General features: G+C 36.9%; 1 protein-coding gene across 9 annotated transcripts in view; it reads right to left on the bottom strand.

The window, feature by feature from the left end:
* Nucleotides 1–17499, bottom strand: part of CLIP1 (CAP-Gly domain containing linker protein 1) — an 87309-nt gene that overhangs the window by 26623 nt on the left and 43187 nt on the right. For 6 of the 9 annotated variants that reach the window (XM_064521953.1, XM_064521952.1, XM_064521954.1 and 3 more), the window contains 10 exons: nt 17307–17410; nt 14982–15042; nt 13783–13815; nt 9438–9542; nt 5000–5944; nt 3487–3603; nt 2407–2464; nt 2081–2164; nt 833–989; nt 21–186 (listed from right to left, as the gene is read on the bottom strand). In XM_064521953.1, the coding sequence (XP_064378023.1) occupies nt 21–186; nt 833–989; nt 2081–2164; nt 2407–2464; nt 3487–3603; nt 5000–5944; nt 9438–9542; nt 13783–13815; nt 14982–15042; nt 17307–17410 (1830 nt within the window). The remainder of the gene's footprint in view (nt 1–20; nt 187–832; nt 990–2080; nt 2165–2406; nt 2465–3486; nt 3604–4999; nt 5945–9437; nt 9543–13782; nt 13816–14981; nt 15043–17306; nt 17411–17499) is intronic. The other 3 variants (XM_064521957.1, XM_064521956.1, XM_064521958.1) reach the window with 3 other exon arrangements.

The following is a 17499-nucleotide window of genomic DNA, read 5'->3' as shown; positions in this document are numbered from 1 at the left end:
TATTTTGAAGTTCTTCTTACCAGGTCTATTAGTTGATCCTGCATTTTTTTCAGTTCTGCTTGATGAATCTTGAGAGTTTCTTGCTGACTCTGCTCAGCTCTCTGTGTTGTCTGCTCCACATTTTCCTGAAGCTTAACAGCCTTTTCATTTGCTTTTGTAAGCTCAAGTTGTATTTGTTCCAACTGCCTAAAAAGACCAAGTAAAAGAACGACATTACTTTTTTCTGATAGCATGATGAATGCAGAGATGAAAGACTCTCTAAATTACGCTAAAGTTCTATAATCTTTCAAAACATTAAAAAAGAGGTTTAATTATTTAGCATACAGAGAATGTTCTGCTAAATTAAATATACAAAAATGAGACCAAGCATTTGCAGAGCAACACTGCTGCCACAATTACCTTGTCTCCACGGTCCAGGGTTTTGTAAAGCTGAGGAACAACTATTCTACAGATAGTTTTTATTTGAAACAAAACACATTCTCCTTGCAAGTCAAGTAAGAGAACCAAGACTCTTCTATATCCAAATTAAACCAGCTGATCAGGTAATCAAATAATTAGAAGCATAATCATGAAGCAGTCCAGATTATTAAAGTTTTCAACTCTGGACAGTAAAAATTCTTACATAAGAATTTTAGAATTCTAAAAGCAATCATCTCTTCAAATCACTTTGAGCAGACGATTTCAATGAATTTAGTTTGATAGAAGCTCACTTGTCATATCAATGTCATACTCAGGAGCACTTTGTTAAGCCATTTATAAAGGAATAAAATGAGAAGAGCGGAGTACAGCAGTTAAGAATTAATGTGAAAGTGTTCTGACAATGGTGGAATACCTTTCTTTTAAGCGTAGCTCATCATTCATTTTTGTAAGCTGGGCAGAGCTGTCTCCTGAAGACTTCATGATCTCTGCAATATCATTTTCAAGTTTGACTTTAGCTTCAATCAGTTGCTGTTCTCTTTCTTCTCTCTCCTTCAATTTCTTCTCCATAACTGGGTAATACAAAGGTTAGTAGCATAATAAATTTAAGAGAAATGGCATGCACAAAATAGCTAGATTACCATAAAAGATTATAAAGAGTGTACTCTTGATGCTAAAAGCCTTGCAAATTCAATCTCTAAAATTAAAAATCACAAGCAGTTTTGGACTTTGCACTGTGAGCTGTAGGAAAGGTGAAGAACTTTTAGGAAACACTAGAAAAGCAACTAGTCAAGAATTCTTTCCTTCAGAAATGATTCACTTAGCTTTAGGTCATAGGCCATAAGCAGCTGGTATGAGTTCTACCCCTGTCAGAGCAATCAAGCAACATCAAGTAATCAAGCAATACAGTGAGTGGCACGTGCGTTTTGCAGGCAAAACAACAGACCAATTATTTAGCAGAGCAGTGGAAAACAAACAACGTAAGCAAAATGAAATTAGAGTGAAAACCGACTCCATATACATTCAAGACAGGCACTGCCACCAAGGGCAAGAACAGCCCTTGGGATGACTCCTTGAGTCTTAATGATACCTTGAGAAGCTTGCTTACAGGGTGCATAATCATTCCTAATTTCTTCCCAAACTGATCTTAAACTGACTAGTGACTAGAGTGATATAGCAAGCTTCCCTCCTACGAGACAGGAGGAAGTTGACAACCAAACTACTTTAGACTCTTCTAGATGTCCTTCAAAATAAAACACTATTTATGTACAACACTTCTGTGAATTAAATCATCTTAAACTCTAAATGCTTCAATCCAGTCCCAAGCCTTTCTCTAGCACTGGGCCATTATCATGGCATGATTTTGTTGCAATGTTAAAGCAAGAATTTAACTATTTATTCAGAACCCACTTAGCCAGGAAATATCCTGCCTTACTGGACTGTTTCCTTAACACCATGGTCACCTTGCTGTGTGACTGTACATGGTGCCACAAGACTTACTTTCCGCCTAGAAACACTGCTTTTTTTTTTTTTTTTTAATTAAGTAAAACGTATGCATTTGTGAAAGCATTACATACTATGACATGTCGAGCTGAGGAGGAGGCCACATGAAAGCACAAAGCTGATGCATATTTCAGAACATTCCATTTTATTACTTCCTTACCTGTCAAATTAGACTTCAGCTGTTCCAGTTCTGAAGACATGAGTGCAAACTGCTCCTCTTTTTGGCTTAGTTTCTTTATTGTTTCTATGGAAGTAAAATTTTGAAGATGAAGTTAGTAATTACTTAGATTCAAACCATTCCTTGGCAAGGCATATTACTCTCAAAAAGTGAGGCTGCAAGTAATCCTATCCTATTTCTGGTTGCTGAAATAAATACTGCTGTTTTGCCATGTGTAAATCTGAAAGCACATGAAAAAATTCTTTATTTTGCAGTATTTCTTTCCTGCACTTTTTTTAGTTCTTTGTTTACTTTAGCAGGAGACATACCTTGCATAGTTTTTTGAACATTTTCTGCTTCATCAGCTGCATTAGTAAACTTCTCTTTCTGAAAATGGATAAAAACCCAAGGTAAGGCTTGGTAATGACAGTATAATTGAGCCACTGAAGTATTTTTCATGTACAAAATAGATCAATCTTCACTCCTATCATAAATGGATTTGAAGGTTTTGAATTACAGTTCAGCATAGATACATTCAGCAACATAAAGCAAGCTTTTAAAATTTTCCCCTGTCTTGTTTGGAAGCAAATCTCTGAACTTTCAAAACAACTTCTCCATCAGCTGGCACATCAACACAATTGCAGCCACACAGTCCAGCGTGGGAGACACGGTTTCTGGGCCTCTCAATTTAAGAAGCTATCCATGCTGCTCAAAGGCTTCAGTAGACACCTGCAGCCCTGTAATCAATTTCATACCAGTGTTTTCCAGCTTTTCCAGCCAGAAGAGGTACTAGACTGTGAAAGAAAAGGTAGGATACTGCGAAAGATAAGTGAGACTCTTCAATCAACTTCAAGTAGTTACTATGGCCATGGAAAAGATGTTATGACAAGGACACTAAAACCTAAGTAGTATGTCTTTGTTTTTTAACTCTGGTGTAGTTTCGCAGGAGAATCCTACCCAACTGCAATTGCAAACAATTAAATTTTCAAAAGGAGAAATCAGGTGAAAAAGTCTGTCTTCAAAACCCATTTGCAACCCATGCCTACAGCAAGCCTTTAGCATTATATCTGTTGTACGAATTAAGTGCCACATGTTCCTTAGTGAGTAGTCTAATTTTGTGCCGCATGCTGCTTTTGATCTAGCTTATTATTTTATCTGAAATCCGTAACAGGTGAGTTCTATTTGGGCAAAACACCTGATAACCAAGAAGATAAGTGCAATGCTCTTCTCATTCTGAGACTGGATCCTTTTAGTAATGAGACCTTGCATTCCTTTCATGAAGAAAAGTACTTTTGAAAGGTTTTGTTCAGTTAAGAAGAGTCAGAATTGGTCCTCAGATTTCAATTATACTCTTACCATGAAAAGCAAAATCCAAAGAATAAAGTCAAAAATTTTTCAGCATTACTCACCAAAATGTGAAGCTCCTTTTCCAAAGAATCTTTAACTTGATTTACCGCACTCAAGTTTTTCTCAAGGTCTAGAAGCTTTTGATCTTTGCCCTGCAGTTCTTTGGCCAGATTACTAGCCTAACAAAGATGATTAAATGGAGTAAAATAAAATTACAAACATGAATGAAAAAAATAGGGAAATTAAAAGCTGAATCTGAAGGACATAACTACAATGTTAAAACTACAGTAAGATGGAAAATAAAAAAACCAAAAACTGAAGGAAAAAACATGATGTGTTAATTGAATGAAGTTGGTCTCCACTGATGGCTACATCACAGTAGTAATTTCTTCCGGGATATGCTTGAAATAATAATTCAAATTTAGTTATCTTAGAATTATGGTGCAAATATTATTTAATGGTAGACATTTTGAAGTATATTCAAATATTTCCAAGTGTACTTATGACATCAGTTGAATTAGTATTACTGGGTTTTTTTTGTTTTTTAAATTGATACATTTAGCATTTACGCTTCAACTGGCTACTCTGATGACACACATACAGGGGATGTAATTTTTTTCTTTACCACACCCAGAGGTGGTGCAGAAACCCATCATGAACTCTAAAAATTGGGCCAAAGGTCCATGGAAATCTAGTATTTTGGCACCATCTGTGAACGGTTTAGGAAAGCTACTTCCAGTTACCTTCCCACTACTTTTACAATTAGAGCTCTAGCTTGTCAGGTCATGCATAGAGGTTGGAGGCTGGGAGTGGGGGGGGGGGGGGGGGGGGGGCAAAAATGAAATTTTAGCACTTTTATTCCTAGCTGCAGTGGTAGAATAACTTTTGGGTGCTGAATACCTTACTATTCAAAGAGACATATCATCTGAAAACAAGAAAAAGCACGGTAAGATACATTACGTTGCAGTTAGCGCTTCAAAAATGCTGTGAAAAGGTTCCAAGACTACACCACTGCACATCCTCATCTTAAAGAAGAGTTCCATCAGGATCTCTATTTCTTTAAAGTATTCTCTTGCCTCTTTCACCATCCTGTTTGCTAAGAGGATAGGTAGTGAAAGTACTGATTCTCTTGATACTTCACTTCTCTAGATAGACTATCATCAGAGGAAAAGTCTCCCCATTGATCCCTGTGTCAGTTTATCTGCATATCTCTACCACCAAGAGTTAAAAACTTGTGCATTAAAGTGTGTGGATTTTTTTCCCCAATACATCAATAAATGCATGTTTATAACACAAAGCTTTCAGCACAGGCACACACAAGCCTGCAGCAAAAAAGTAGAGAAATAAAAAAAAATTTTTGTGCCAAGTGGTGTAGAGTGAGGACTGTGCAAGAACGCTAGCTTTTTAGAGGTCTGACCCACTTAACACCTTCTCTAAACCTTCTCAGATGGTACTAAGATACACATCTAATAAAACTACATTTTTCTTCTGTGATGAGTTTGCTATAGCAGATTAAAACAGTACAAATGTAAAATAAAAACAAAGTAAAACTAAAAGATGGATGTTGATACAAACCTTGCTACTTCCATCAACCTTTTCAGTCTCTAAATTCTGTATCTGTTTCTCAGCTGCCTCAAGCTGCTTGCTAAGTTTCTGGATTTCCAATTTACCTTCAGAATTGGCTTTTTCAAGTGCAGCAAGGTCCAAAAGCTTTTCTTCAGCAGCTTTGATCTGTGGTGTAAGACTATCAATAACCTTGGTTTGTTCATTGCACTTGGCTTGCAGTACCTCTAGCTCCTTTACCTTTATTTCAGCTTCCTGTAATTTGTTTAAAGTGTCTTCCATTTCTACTAGATGTTGATCTTCCACACTTTCCAGTTTGGTCTTCAGGCTTTCCAGGTTTTGCTCTTTCTCCTCTGTGACTGCCAACAGCTTTGCTTTCAGTGCTTCAATCTCTTTTAAATGATGAGATTTTTCATTTTCCTGCTTCAGTTTTAAATTGGACATTTCATTTTCATAGTCTAATTTAATTTTCTCAATCTGGGTCTTTAACTCTGCAAACTCTGCTGTCTGAGCCCCTACACCTTTGCTGAAAGAAACTTTTAGTTCCTCCATTGCTTGTTGATGGGAGGCAATTGCAGACTCCAGCTTTGATTTCCACAGCTCTATTACATCTGAATTTTCCTTGTTGGCATGATCAAGCTTGGTTTTCAAGGACTCATTTTCTTTTGCCATTCTCTCATTTGAAGCTGAAAGTGATTTGATCTCCTTCTGTAGAGCTTCTTCACTAATTCCAAACTTCTCTTTCATTGAATTCATCTCACTCTGATGCTCCTTGCTAACTTCTGCCATTTTTTCTTGCAAGGAACTAATTTCTTGTAACAATGAAAGAGAAGTGTCCACATCATCAATGGGTTTACTAGACTGTAATCTCCCTCGAAGCTCAGCTACTTCCTTCACGCGCAATGCTAGATCTCTTTCTAGTTCCATGATGCGAGATTTTTCTGATACTGTGGCCACCTATGATTAACAGCATTTTGAGAAAAAAAAAGAAAGAATTATAATACATATATTTAATACCTCAAGACACTAAGAGCTCAGTGAAAAAAAAATCACCAGTTATTGCAAACAAACCTCATTAGTGTATTCTTACCAACTTTTTACTCAAACCTTTGAGTTTCACTGTCAACTCTTTTTCTACAGAAATGCTAAAGAAATCTTAAGTAAAATCAAATACTGCCTTTACTCAGAAGGCAGTGAAACAAGACCAACTTGTTTCATTTATTTATAAATTATTGCTTAAAAAAGTAAAAGAGTCGATATCTTTGTATTACATGCATATTATATTCTCTTTAAAGATGGAATTTATTTAAATTGCTTTTCTGAAGTTATTTAGAAATGATGACTTGTTAAGTGAAAGCTTACATTTATGTATACTGTCAGTGTTTAACAAAATGCTTCTCAAAAGCATTTTTAATGTTTTTTAAAAAAAAAGAGCTTTACATTTGTTGAAATGATTGCTTCCAAATTCATCTCATGCTAGCTATGAGACTGCCTGAGAAAATACAAGCACATTTTTAGCCCACAAATTCTATGAAAGTCCTTCTATACCTACACCATTGTCATCTCTGAAAAAGTATCAAAGCTTTATCAAAGTTATCAAAGCTTTTCACCAACTGTTAAAGAAATCTATGGTATGCAAAAAGCACACGAAGCCACCTCAATTGTTTCTAATTAGAAAGTCACTGTTTCAGCCTCCTTATTTTACCAACAGCCTAAGAAAAATATTACTTACCTGCAATTGCTCTTTAAAATGTATTTCTTACAGAGTACTTTCTTGGTTTTACAATATTCATCCCTACCCTATCCTCAAAAATTGCTGCTTGCATGTTTGTGTGAATACGTATTTGTTTTCAAGGTGGCCATCAACTGCATATACTATGATACATATTCAAAGTTTTTCCCTGACCTAGTCAAAAAGAGCTAACATTCTTCAGCTCCCTAATTAAGTAGCTGGAATAGACAAGGAAATGTAGGAAGTATTATCTAGTGAGCAGTGGATAATTTCATTGCTGTTGTGCAATGACTAACAAGCAACATTTTGTACAAATATGTAAGTAACAATTTTGAATACGATACTATTGGCTATATAACTACCAAGTGTTAGCTGAGTCTGCCACAATAGAAATGAGGTAAGTGTATAAAACTCTTACCCTCTCTCAAAGGAATGTTTACTTTGGAAAAAAGAGAAATGGTAAAACATTTAATGATCCTTAAGAAAAAAAAGAGCTGATTCGCAAGTACAGAATTATAGCATTTCTTTCAGCTGAATCCTGTGCTTTGTAAGTCTTAAAAATTTGTGACCACTTTCTGCTTTGTTTGGAAAAGATAACATTAACTCTTTTCTTCTAAAATGAAGAAACGATGCAGTAACTAGAGGAAGTTTGCACCTGGTAATGCAAAAAAGTTGTCAACTTAAGAAAAGGGCGGAATAAAATTCATGGCTTCACCATATCAAGTGATCTTAAGAGATTTTTATTATAAAAGGTACCACACAGAAATTAGTAGTTTATTTCCATTGCATCGCTTTACATTGAAAATTTGTCTGATTCATTGTCTCTAGAAGCAGATTTACAGGTTTTCAGTAAACATCCTGACACTCAAGCCTGAAGGTTGCAGAATTAGTTATCTATTACACTGTCTATCATTGGATGCTTCCTGTCTCTGGCTATCAGATTCCACATACCAGGAACAATCAACAAGGGCATCTTAAAGTAATATGGATGCGTGCTTACGCATGAAGAGTTTAGGACAATGGCATTCCATTAGCTATGACCTAAATTCCCTTTACATAACTGGACCTGACAGAAGGAAATGCAGCTATCAGTTTCTGGTACAGTATAACCCCCAAAATTATTAGGATCATTTAGTTGATCCTGTTGAGATGTCCAGTAATACCAAGAAAACAGTGATTATTAGCAAATTCTTCCTAGAGCTGAAAGTCCCTTCCTAGAGCTCAAAGTGCCTTCCTCCCATCTTCTCTTTAATAACTCTAAATAGTCTGGCTGGATGTCAACAGTATGACCCACATTCATCTGTGAGTGATTTGTTTATGCAGAACAAAGTTCTCTTATTTGCACAGTGAAACAATCATCCTCTTCTCCCAAAATCAGAGATTCCATACCAGCATTAGGATTCCCAATAATAGGCCCCCAGCTGTGGCACTGTGAGTAAATGAAATTTCCTTACCACATAATACAAGCACTTCAATATTGTATTTCAAATGTAACAGAGCTGTAAAAGATGTTAAAAGAAAGCATCTTTTACCACTCTTTTACCATTTTGCTTCATCATCTTCAATATACAGGGCAAGCATGAACCAGGACAGCCTTTTTTGTCCCTTTTTTGTCTAGTTTCATAGAGCTAAGAAAGTACTGCAGTACTTTGATTTTATGGGCAACAGCAAGGACCTGTCTAATAAGCCACCTCAAGCCAAAATTCACTCTCTTGAGAATTCTTACAAGAGAAAAACAACTGATGTTACATCATCAGCTAACTAAAGGCGTCAAGGTTATAGAGAGAAGCCTGTTATGAATGAACTTCACAGAAGCCACAAAGAGCAAGTTAAGAGGATTAAGCAACAGTACTCCAGATATTACCTATAACCTTAAATGTTTGTTTTTCCACTCTTCTTGGATCTTTACTTTCAAAGAAACATAGATACATAATGCACCATTACAGCACAATGGTCTTTGCTAAAAGACTCGTAAGTGCTGAAACACCGAAGTCAACCAAATCAGTCCCATGGGCCTTGTTTCAAATGAAGCTGAATAGGGCTAGCATCTTCCTAGCAGGAACGATCTTTATCGGTCTCTAAAAAGGTGCTAAAACTCTTAGAAATGAGCATCTGCTGAACCTCTGTCTTTGGACAACATATCTCTAGTATTTTTTTGCCAAGGCTACTATATTACTAATGCTACTGGGATCCCCATGAAAAGATCATGTCATGGGTGGCAAAAAAACCTAGAAAGCCACTGGAAACAATGGTTTAGCAAAACAAGTAATACAGCCACTTCTTAAGACCTCAGAAACCAAATACAGCCCTGGAATACTAAATTTGTGTTAAAAACAAAGATATCTTTGCATAAAGATGTGGATCTTCTTTCAGACATAATGAACTTTGCTGCTTCTAAAAATGAATCACTGTGCACTCCTTTACATCACTTCACAGGCCCATTTGCTACTTTTCACCTGTATTCAAGTGTTATTTTTGCATTTTGAAATCATCTTACCTGAATTCTTCTGAAGAAACGCGTACACATATACATACATACGCGCACACACTCTACTGAAGCTCAAAATTAATGACAATTTTAGAAGTGTTCCAGCTACATTGATAGCATGCACTGATCACTGCAGAAGCAAGGAGCTCTTTTATATCCAGCAGACAGTGTCATCAGAAATCCTCCAAAACACAAACGAGTCTTGTTATTTAAATAGTGAAAACCATTACCCTAGTGTCTTCTAACTCCCTCTGGAGTTTGTCAGCTTTGGTCTTTTCAAAGAGCAGGCTCTGTTCAAGCTCCTTAATGCGGGCATGCTCCAGTTTGGTCTGCGTCTGTTAGTAAAAAGGGAAAGGAAGAGAACACAACGGTGCCACCATCACATGCCAGCACAAGAGGAGGTAGCCACATGCAGGCCGTGCTGCCAGAATCTTCTACCAATGATGAGCAGAGAAGATGCAGTGGATAAAATGAACAGGGAAATGCTATGGATGGATGAGAAAGATGGACTGAAAGTGTAAATTGACTGACATGGAAAAAAAAATAAAAACCCACAAACAAGAAGAAATATGAACAAAAAAGTTTCATGCAGCCAAGTAGAAGTTATTTATCAGTACATGAAGTTTTCAGCACAAATTAGAATAGTTACGGAAAAAAATATATACATCTGTTCTAACAGGATGATTTGTCCCTTTTCTTGTCATCCCACTAATGCTTTTTTCCTCAATATAATGGGCTTATATTTTTAAATGATTTAATTATGAACCAGGGATGAAAATTCACCACCAGAGCTCATGTGATGACTCACAGCCAATCTTTTACAGCAGTAGTTGTATCTCAAGTCTCAGCCGTAAAAATCCTTTTGGCCACGTCCTGGGAACATCAAGGTTCATGTGTCACTGGGATATGAATTATTTGAAATATAGAAATAAAGAACCTGGTTGCCTATAACTGCAGATCCCTCCTAACTGTTCCCCCTCCTCCTCCAGGATGGAAGAAAGCAACAAGTGAGATTTTCTAAAGACAGGCAAACAGGTGAATCAGTCTGGTTGCTCTATAATTACTGAGGTTTAATTACATTGAATGAGGTGGAGAAGTAAAAAAATTTTAAGATTTTTGTAATCCTAAGAGGCATTGTTTTCCTAAGGAGAAGTAGGCAGCACATGAAACTAAGCAACAAGATACTTTCTGTCTTTTGCTTAAAAAAGGGGTAGCATTTTTAGCAAGAATGCAGAATATCAGTAAGCTTGATACCCAGGCTTCCAGATGCTCCCAGATACTCCCAGAGGCCTGCAAGACAGCTTGAAGTTTGAGAGATGCAGGAAAAGTCTAGCAGTTAGTCCAAATCTGACTAGAACCTCTGAGATGGGGAAAAGAAAAAAGAAAAAAGAAGAAAAGAAAAAGACAAGAGAAGAGAAAAGAAAAAAGGAAAAAGGAATATACAGAGTTAAGAACTAGGTGTCACACTTATTTCTGAAATGCAAAGATCTGAATATTTTGTCAATCTGAACAGGTCAATGTAATTTAAAAGTAATCACCCAAATTAAAAGGATTATGGAAGTCTGTTGTTGTTTCACAGTACGTTTTCCAGAAAGGGCAGTTTTTCAGGGCTTACCCTCATCAAGAGTAACAGATCTCCAGAAAGAGAATGAAGTTCTGGCTGGTTAGGCTGAAATGCGTTTATTAGCCCAAGAAGTTGCATGCATCTCTCTTGACGGAAGATCTTCAAGAGTTTAGCGGTAGCAGTTACTTTACCACAGAACAGAGTAAAACACTAGAAAAGCTCAGAACCCTATGAACTATTCCTAATAAGAGAGAGTCCTGCAACCTGAAAAGCTACCCATTGAACACTGGATTGAAAGAATCCAAAAGGATGGAAGATGCGTGAATAATACCAAAGCCACACAGCTGCCAAGCCCATAGTGTAGCAGTGTGTGCACAGCTGGCAGGACACTGCTGCTTCTCTGGTCTTTGTAATAGGATAGTTTGAAGCCCCTGCAGAACTGTTATTTATAAAGAGTGACGAGCTGATTAGGACTGCCTCCAAACCAGCCACAGCAGTTAAAAGATCTTACACAGTCACTGCAGCACAAGTGAGAGGGGGATGAATCTCCTGTTTTGCTTCAGGCCTGTTTCTGTCCAATCACAGTATTCTGTTCTGACAGCATCAAGTTATCTTCTTTCCCAAAAGCATGCAGACATCTGGTGCTGTTCCAGCGTTATTTTTTTTAAAAAATATCTCTTTTGCTGAAAACAGTTGGCTGTTTTCACTATGCAGTTATTAGATCTAAAATACTAAAATCCACAATCATTAAATTTGCTTCTCAGATTGATTCAGTTCTTGAAACCCACAGCAGATGTGTTTCTCTATCAGTGGAAGATCCTCAGAGCATATTGGGGGGGGGGGGGGGGGGACGACAACCATCAGAACTTGGGCTATTATATTTTACCTTAAGCAGCCTTTGACAACTGAACTAAATACTCTGAGGGAAATAAAAACTTTAAAACATTGGTGGTTTTAAAAAAGCGGGTAGAATTCAGTCCCCTCTCTCAGACTAGTTAGTATTACTTCTGATCCACAAAAAAATTCTAAATCCTAAAAGTATTTTAAGATTTTGGATAGTCATACCTTCCTCGCTGCATTTCCAAAAAGGATCTATTAAAAACCAACTAAACCAAAACCTGACACCCACAGAATTCTCCTCACATCACTTTGCAAAATATGCTATCTTAAGATTTTCTATACTACATAAACAACAAAACACTATTGATCATTCATTTTATAGACATTGCTTTAATACTGCAAAAATCAGAAATATCAGCACTGATTACTGATATTTCTAAATCCCATCTCCTGTGCATTCCAAATAAAAACAAATTTTACCAAAATGTAAATAGAAGCTAAAAGAAAAATTCCAGAGATGATGATCTTTGCTGGCCACTCTTCTCACCATTTAGGAGATGGGGGAATTATCCTTTAAACAAGCCTGGTTTCCAAGGGGCAGGCTCCTGTTCCCCACGAGGTAAATTCACTGCAAAATTCTAAATCACTCAACCTTCCTTCCCGATCATCTGAAGAGAAATGTCTAAAGGATAAGCTCCTCTTTGAGGAAACCCAGAGTGCAATAAATCAATGAGAGCAGAGTAATATAAAAAGAAGAGAATTTGATTGTAAACTTCAACAGAAAAGAAGAACAGAAAAACAACAGGGAAGCATCTTCCCTTTCTCCAAAACATCAGTTAGATGAAGAGTGATAGGGAAACGGGACAAGCTTTATGTTGGCTTGAACCCTAAAGGATTCCACTCAATCCAAACATCGGAGAGCAGTCATCAACCGTTTTCAGCATTTGTGTATCCTAGCTACTCTTTCACTTCAAAACAAACATACAGTTAGGTTCTCCATCTATAGCTCAGTCTGTGAAATTGTGCTGAAGCCATAAATGCTGATAATCAGTTCTAGGGTCGGGGTGAGAAGAGCCCCTTCAGTCCCTTCATGCTGAGATAATCACAGAACATGACTGAGATTATGAAACATTAGTTTTGAAACTAAGTGATCACCCACTTCTCTCCTTCAGACAGTGAAGATGTCCATTTATGGGAAAATTAGAATAGGAAATCGGGAGTAGAGATAGGATTAAACAAGGAGTGCACAAAACAAGAGAAAGGAAGGGCACATGCAGATTTACTTCTAACACACCGTGAGCCTGATTTGGAAGAATAGAGGAGACCCAGATCGCTGAAGTAGCTTCGCAAAAGGAACACCTAAGAATGCACAGCAGGAAACCAGTTTTAGTCTTGAGAACTTCCTATCTTGGCTGGGGATGCAGCACAGGAGGCAGCTTGTGATAAATTTTCCTGAATCCAATCAAAAAGAGAGGGCTTCTGAATTCCACTTATTCTGAACTACGGAAGTGACAGGGCTGTTTTAATTTCTTGTAAAGCAATTTCTATTAACCAGTAACATATGTTTGTCCCACATAATTCAGGGAGAAGCTATATTAAGATACAGTAAAAAAACAAGACAGTTTGGCCCACTAACTCTTAAGACTTTTTAAAAATTCTCTCTCCACTTCGCATTTCATGGCAAAAAAAAAAAAAAAGAAAAAAAAGAAAAAAAGGGGGGATGTGGGGAACATTCCATTTTTTTAATTATTTTTTAAACTTGGAGAAAAATTAATCAGATAACTGCAAACTGCATCTATTGAACAGCAGTTGGAGCTCATAGGAAAGCATGCTGGATTTTGTGAGAAAAGCAAACTGAAATCCTACATTTAAATGAAAGACAGTCATTTTCTACAAGCTCCTATACTCTTCAATTAGTTGCAAAGTTTTTGACACTAAAGAATTCTGATGATGACACATTTGCCCTCTCTTCAGTTAATGGGGATTACAACGTTTAGTCATTACACACATTCTTTTTGATAAATGTTGTAATTGCTCTGAAAGCAACATGCACACAAATACTAGAGTCAATGTTTCAATAACAGATTATGCAGTTAGTGAATAAGTATAAGCATTTTCTGTACACAATCTGTTAACATGGGATGTCTCTGCACATTCAAGTGCCCTCTTACATTTTCTGGATCTTCCGAAATCTGCCTCTTTCGCTATCAGTAAAATTGAAAACAAAAACAAAAATATTTCACCTGCACACTTAGTACTATCATTCCAACACAAACAACAGGACACATTTCATTATATTGAATTCAGTTTAAACTCTAAGTTATGTAGCTCAACAAACCAGAGGCTTTAAGATGGTTTGCCACAACTATCGACTAATTTAACAAAAAAATAAAAAACTAAAACTTGCATGGACTAAACAATAGAAGGAGCATTCTATGAAGAGTCTAGATAGGTATTTTTAAATGAATGGAAGACTAAAATAAAAGAAATGTTATATGAAATGAATCATTTTCATAAGGCTAGCACTTTCAATCATTAAGGGTTCACGGGGTCACAAGTCAGTTAAATTTGTACTCTTTATGCTGTGCAAGAAGCTCTAGTATTTTTCAGATTAAACAAGAATAGGGAATAACTAAAAAGTATCTTGCTTTTTAGCTTTAAATTTGGTATGAAAACTGGCAGTGTTCAAATAGTCAAGAGTAATTCTTCATTAAATGTATTTTCTAATCTGTATAATAGCACATTACATTTTAGTCCCACATTTTAGCTCGACAAACAGTAGGAAGATAAAAATAAGCTGCACACAGTAATTGTTTAGATTGTGTAAAATTTAACTCATGACAGAACACTTCGTTAATCGGTTTTCCCTAAGGAAAACACAGGGATTATTCAAAAAAACTAATCCAAGACAAACAGGACTAGTGTTCAATATTCACCTCAAAGGCACAAATATTAATTGCCGGTCTTATATCTTCAAAATGATTTTTTGTATTTGATTACTTTTAAGCAATTTCAGAAACATTAGTAAGATATAATACAAAATAACATAAAACAGCAAAAAGTAGAGTTTTACTATGAATTAAATTAATTACTCTAAGCAATCACAGCCATTCCACAGTAGAACCCTTGCTGAAGGGTGTAACTGAATTAAGGGTGCAATCCTGGTTAGCTTACTCAAGGACTGCAGAACTGGGAATTGCTTTCATGTGCTTTGCATACTCCTGAACCAGTATTGCATCTATTAATCATTCCTATTGCATCTATTAATCATTCCTGCCTCTTTCTTCCAGAGAAGGGTACAGTTAATCTGAACCGATTGCATTTCAATGTCCTATTAAATGTGCTGTTTACCAAGCTGGAGATATTTTACCTCTAGGTCTCCTTTGGTAATGGATTCTTCCTCTACACGGAACTGAAGGTCTTCAACCTTCCTGTAGGGACAATTAATTAAAATTCAGACACCTTTGAAAGCAAATGCTTTTAAGCTCACTTTTCAGTGGAAATTAGAACTACAGTGACATCATTCTGATTATCAGCCAACTGCCAGAAGCATTAGGAAAGGAGAAATCTCTCGCACAAAATATGTCTTGAAAACAAAACCACTGAGACAGACATCGGTCTTCCTGCAGCTCTGTAAAGAAGGTATTTTGTTGTGTTTTCTGATGAGTTACAAAAAAAACCTTCAATCATCATCATTTCTCTCCTTCCTTCACTGTTTTGCATGTCCTCAAAAGCAGTGACCTAAACAAACAGCTTGATCTAACATTTGGTATATTCTACCACTCACCCAAGAAATGAGCAGAAAGTTAGGAAATACAGAAAAAAAGACCTAAGAGCATTCTGGAACTGTGCTGGTTAACTTGCATCAAAGCTCTAGCAGAGACAAGCATGTTAGCTATCAAAATGAATGCCAAGATGCAGAATGGGGATGTATGCAAGAACACAGATACAGCTTGCCTTGCCCCTCCAGGAGTTTTAGAACGACCAGCTAGAAGCGAGAAGCTAATAACCGATTTAAAATAATTGATCTTTTTCCTTCCCTCCCCTGCCTCTGGTATGCCTCAGTGAAGAAGGTCGTTAGAGCCAGATTTTCTCCTTCTTCCTTTGTTCCTTTCCGCACAGCAAGATGTGGCAAAGAAAGGGACTGGCATGCCCTCTTTCCTTTGAGTTGCATACACTGCTCATGTCTGGGCTTGGGCTGATAGAAGTAGAGATAACTGCAGCAAGGTCATTGTATCAAAGGGAATTACAAGTGATGGATGTCTAAAAGATAAAGGACAATAAGAACTTAAATTTGTCTCATCTTAATACTGAAAGTGGGCCTCGCTCCCATGCTTTGGGGAACAGACGATTAAAGATTATTTGACTTCAGGTTACTCCTGAGACTGTACTGAATACTTCTGACAGAGAACTTTCAAAATAAATAATCCTAGAGTGGTTAGGAGGAAGGAGAAATACTACACTGCTGAAGCCATGAAATATTTCCCGAGCTGTAAAATGTCACTTCGGTTAATGGGTAGCAGGCATACACAGTGACACTGTTACGCTGCCTAGCAACACACTGAAGGTGAGCTCAAGGCCACAGAGGACTGCAGTAAAGCAGACCCCCACTGACCTGGCATTCAGTGAAAACAGGTCCATGGCCAGGCAAACAGAGGTGCTGCAATTTTTTTTTCTTTTTATTTATTTTTAAGCACTGCATTATTTTGCAGAATATATACAACCAGTTCTAGATCTAAAGTCTACTGTTCTGAAAATTCAGTTAGAGTGGGTCCCATAAAATGGAAGCATGCAAATTGCAGAGGAATTGCCCAAGGCTTACCGTTGCGTCTCCTCACCTGGAATTTCAAGTTTTAAGGAGGCCTTTCAGGGAGGCTGACACCTGCCTGATTTCAGGGAAGCACACAAGCCAACAGCGCAGACTGACAATGGGTTCCCAGACAGACTCTTGCTTTTCAAAAGCATTCCAAATCCATTAAGACAATTAATTTGTCAGATTATTTCCTCACCTAACCATGCATATCTGTTTGTTAATCTCCGTTCCTTTCCTCAGTTAAGAATGGCAATTAGAAAAGGCATTAAAACTAAAGGATTTTTTTTTTCTGTAAGAGACAGGCTCTACCTAGAAGCATGCAACTGATGGCAATAAATTATTCACAAGAGATGTAAGGCGTAAATTCCTATTCCAGCACTCTTAGGAAATGGAATTATCAGAGCTTTCACTTTGAAGTGGAAGATGTGTGTTTCAACTTCAGGCATAGTCTACTAACTTGGTATGAGTAGGAACAAAACCCTTTGCAACAGAGGGCAATACTAAAAGGAATGCATTGCATAAAATTCAGCTATAAGCAATAATTACAGTCTTTATCCAGTTTCTACCTGGACTGTTTCTTGAGCAGTGCCATCTGTCAAGTCTAAAAGGGGACAGTCAGTCACAAGAGGTCTCAAAATACTAATTTCCTGTTCTAGTTGCAATTCATCATAGTATAACTTTCATCAGCTGCATTATACCAGCTGTAATACCCACCCAATGTAAAAAATTTTTCTTAGCATTATTTTTAAGAAACTGCAATGTAGTTTTGTACAATAACTGCCCATACCCACGTTATTTGAAATCTGTTTCATATTTGCAAATCATTTTAATAAAAATTCTGTCCTTAACAGAGAGAGAAAAATGAAGACATTTTGGGGTCACCTTTTCTCTTCCTCAAGCTGATTGAGAAGCTCCACTTTCTCCCTATCAGCAGCCTCCACCATAGCTCGTAGCTGGTCCATTTTTGTTTCCATCTCCAGTACATGCTAATTGGCAGTAACAAGAACAAAATATAGTAAGTAGGTAAGTTAGGCAATACATAAATTTAATTTGAGGTATATAGCTATATCTCACT

Source organism: Dromaius novaehollandiae, chromosome 17 (assembly GCF_036370855.1).
Source record: "Dromaius novaehollandiae isolate bDroNov1 chromosome 17, bDroNov1.hap1, whole genome shotgun sequence".
In the NCBI taxonomy this organism is placed as follows: domain Eukaryota; kingdom Metazoa; phylum Chordata; class Aves; order Casuariiformes; family Dromaiidae; genus Dromaius; species Dromaius novaehollandiae.
Note: the sequence above shows the minus strand (reverse complement) of the source record. Positions and strands in the feature narration are given on the sequence as shown.